The sequence below is a fragment of the Medicago truncatula genome, chromosome 2 (assembly GCF_003473485.1).
Source record: "Medicago truncatula cultivar Jemalong A17 chromosome 2, MtrunA17r5.0-ANR, whole genome shotgun sequence".
NCBI classification, from domain to species: domain Eukaryota; kingdom Viridiplantae; phylum Streptophyta; class Magnoliopsida; order Fabales; family Fabaceae; genus Medicago; species Medicago truncatula.
Window position 1 is genome coordinate 8015717 of NC_053043.1, and position 4157 is coordinate 8019873.

At 34.8% G+C, this 4157-nt stretch overlaps 1 protein-coding gene across 1 annotated transcript; it reads left to right on the forward strand.

Annotated features, from left to right (window-relative positions):
* Positions 1-1333: 1333 nt before the first annotated feature.
* On the forward strand, positions 1334-4138 carry LOC25486128 (cardiolipin synthase (CMP-forming), mitochondrial). The gene is made up of 8 exons (XM_013607337.3): positions 1334-1809; positions 1897-1963; positions 2280-2354; positions 2451-2502; positions 2870-2955; positions 3058-3132; positions 3643-3737; positions 3846-4138. The coding sequence occupies exons 1-8, from the start codon at positions 1400-1402 to the stop codon at positions 3931-3933; spliced, it is 948 nt and encodes a 315-aa protein (XP_013462791.1). The 5' UTR covers positions 1334-1399; the 3' UTR covers positions 3934-4138.
* The last annotated feature ends 19 nt before the right edge of the window (positions 4139-4157 follow it).

The window sequence follows — 4157 nt, forward strand, 5'->3', positions numbered from 1 at the left end:
AGCTATCTTGGAGTCAGTCTCTATCCAAAGGTGATGCCATTTTTTATCAAAAACAATTTCAACAGCCATAATAATACCTATTAATTCAGCATGTAAAGAGTTAGCAATACCGATGTTCAGCAAAACATCCTTTGGAGTCACCCTGATTGTTTCTGAAGATTCCAGCGCAAGCAAATAAGCCAGGGTTGCCTTGAGAAGCCCCATCAGTGTTGCATTTAATCCAATTATGAATAGGAGGGTGCCAGAGATCCTCCACAATTTTTGGAGCATTAGGAATGTGAGTTTCAATTCTGAAAGCTTTCAAAACCACAAAGTCTCTGATTGCTGGGCTAGTTACTGCAGATATAAGGTTACCAGATAGGTTCACACTTGCAATGATCATGTTTTTAGCTGCAACTAAATTTGGTTTGACATTGTTGAATTTGAAGTTGTTTCTAGAGAACCATATGACATTTATGGTATTGATAAAAGCAGTTGAGATAGTGAGTTAGCTTGAGGGCTCCAGCTTCTATTACAAGTATCAAATATATTAAGGATGGAAGACAAATCAATGCTGGAGTTAATGCTAGATTGAAGCCAGTTCCAAAGAGATAGCGAAAAAGGACAATGGAGAATGAGATAAGCTGCTGTTTCTTGCGCTTTGTTGCATAAAATACACATGGAAGGGAGGCGGCATCCTCTCCAGGCTAGATTTTCATCGGTTGGTAATTTTTTTGTGAATAGCCCTCCAAATTTTTTGTAAAATAAAATTTATTTAATAATTGATTAAAAGATGAAATTAAAGGCAAAGAGATGATAAAAAAAATTGTAAGATAGTTTAATGGCTAGATTAACATATGGGGAAGTGATGAATTTAGAGTCCAACTTTGACGCTACATATAATATTCTTAGTAGCTATCAATTAAGTTACACTTACAAGATGAGATATAATGAAAATTAGAACGATGTGTATAAATAAGAATCGTTAAGTATAAAATAGTAGATATATTTATTGAGTGTCTGTACTTCTTTTTTTTGTTAAGTAACCTAACGGCTAGAAATAAGTGGAGTGTTCAGGGTTCGAATCTGACTCTTATGTATATTATGCAATATCCCCGACCAATCGAGCTAAGCTCACGTGCACAATTCTTTTACCAGTAATAAAAATCAATTTTCAAGTATATATTTTTCTTTTTGCTGGAAATCTCCAAGCATATATTTATATCATATCAATCCATTGTAGTCAAAATAATAATATTATACACATCCATCTTTATCTAAAACCCAAAACAAAACCCTTTCTTCCAATCCAAAAGAAAAGTAAAATAAAAAAAAGACCCAAGTTTAGAAGAGAGAGAAAACAAAAACAAAACCTAAATTACCAGAAATTGTAAGAAGAAATGCTCGAAGTTGTTGAACAATGGTGATTTTCAGGTCTCTTAAATCAATCCTCACAAACTCAAACACCATAGCTAGAACCTTCCTCACACCAACAACCTCAACAACAATCACTCTTCCCTTTTCTCCATTACTCCACAACGCGCTTTTTCTCTTTCCTTCTCATCACAGCGGCCCCCTTTTCCTCGCTTCTCCGCCTTGGAAGCTTTCTCAATCCGCTACCCCTCTTTATCATCACGCTAAAGCCGTTGTTTTTCGCCGTAACGCTGTTAATCTTAACCTTCTTCGGATCACAACAACCCCTTTACCAAACCATCGTCGTCTTGATTCCAATTTCAACAATTCACCGCAAAATTCACCTTTTTATACTTTTTTCAATGCGCCAAATTTGATTTCTTTTGCGAGATTGGTTTCGGGTCCTTTTCTTGGATGGTAAGTATTTTGTGAATTTTGCTTGAAATAATTTGAAAATTTGTTTTTTTTCTCATGTGTTGATTTGATTTATGTTTTTTTTTGTAGGATGATTGTGAATGATATGTATACTTCAGCTATGGTGGGGTTGGCTATCTCTGGTGGGTCTGATTGGGTATGAAAAAAAATATCATTTTTTTAAAATTGTGATTTGAGGCATGTACATTTTAAGCACCTCTATATGCTGAAATGATTTGATAATAGATAATGTAATGTAACCTTATTCACTCTTTGCTGAATTCATATCTTTGTAGCAGCACTGACACCTCCGATCGAAGATGTGTTTGGTGTCTAACATGTGTTATGTTCGACATTGACTATTGACACAACACCGTGTTTATATTCAATTATGTCATTTTTTCAAATTACCATATATGTGTAGATTTATATGCTAAATTTTTCATTTTTTTTTTTATGTGGCATAATTGTAGCTTGATGGGTATGTGGCTAGGAAGATGAAGATTGATTCTGTAGTTGGTTCCTATCTTGATCCCCTTGCTGATAAGGTATCAATGAATTATAGTTTCTTCTTATAAGCACTGTGTATGTTAGCTAGATATTGAGGTTGTATTTTGTTTGATGGTATGTTTACAATTATATAGGTACTTATTGGTTGTGTTGCTGTTGCGATGGTTCATCAAGATCTACTGCATCGTAAGTAGTGCTTCACTATGGTAGCTGGTAGTTTTGTTTGTGTTTTTTTATGGTTTCTTTAACTCGAAGAAATAATATATGTTCTTTGTAATGTGTGAGTTAAAACCAAGTTGTGCAACATCTTTTCTCCTTGGAACAAGATCTTTAATTATTCTGGGCTGGCAATCAAGTGTAGATTTGACTATATTTTCGTAGTTATATACTGTTTGTGCTTAATGAGTTCAGTAACTGAAAGAGAAGGGTGTAGTGAGCATTTGTATTCATATAGTGGTTTCAGTGTATAGCATTTAAACTTGAGAACACATATATTGCTTTGTATTCCATCTATGTTGTGCAAATCTATTCATGTTGGTTTTTGATTTCGCAGCTGGACTTGTCGGGCTTGTTGTGTTCCGAGACACCTTCCTTGTTGGCGGTGCAATATTTCAAAGAGCTAGTAGCTTGGGTTGGAAGGTATGAAATTAGAATGTGGTTCTCGGCTTGTGTGTTTTCTTTCAGCTTCAGGATTTTTAGAGATCACAATATAATCTTGATTATTTGGTTATCTGATCTCAGTGGAAAAGCTGGTCTGATTTTTTTAACCTTGATGGGGCCGGTCGCCAAAAAGTTGAACCACTCTTTATAAGCAAGGTAACACATTTTTGGCGTTTGAATTTAATCTTCAGAGCAGGGGCTTGGACATTTAGGTTGGAGTAGCTTTCTGTAAAGCAGTTTTATCACCACATTATCATGTTTCCCATGTTGTTGAATTTTAGGATCATGATTGTAATGTACATACATGCACAGAACCTTCGCAGTCTCTTATAAATGTTTTAGGGTAGCTATCTAGTTTTCTACTTTCATTTTTCTTCTGCGTTTGAGTATCCACATACTTACCGACTTTTACCTTTCCATCTTGAATAAAACCACCTCATCTTTATGACTGTTTGGGAACATGACCAGGGTATAGACTTGTGAAGTAAGGCTTCATATTATACAATTACCATTCTTTAACTCCTTACTCATCCACCAACACATAAAAAAGAACTTTTTTCTCATAAATTAAAACGCAGCATGTGGTTAGAATAGAAAATAGTTTATAGACAGGTAATAGTTTTCCTTTCTTTTATCCCACTTTCTGAGGAATACCAATTTGGACAGGTGAATACGGTTTTCCAGTTAGCGTTAGTTGCTGCAGCTCTTCTTCAACCCGATTTTGGAACCCCAGAAACTCAATCATACATTACTTATCTAAGGTAATTTGAGCAGATTTTTTTTTTCTAAGATGAATTCGGCTTGAATTTTGGTTGCCCTTGTGTTGATGTTTTCCCCATTTGTTGAACTTGGTTCATTTTCTGGTGCAGCTGGTTAGTGGCTTCAACAACAGTAGCATCTAGTGCGGCATATGGTGTAAAATATTTGAGATCTCCAGTTGTATTAAAGTCAGCCTAGTTGAAATTTAGTTGATTCAAGTAACATACGACTTGCTGAAGTTCTGATTTGAACAGTACTTTTAGCAGGAAACTGCATGAATAAATATCAGCTTGTTTAATTACACATTAAGAAAGTAGTTGTATTACCAGGAAAAGATAGAAGAAAAAGATACATTTTTGTAGATTTGTTCCATCAAATTAATTTATTCTTTTATTTGTTGTAATGCATCTAAGGATGTTCCA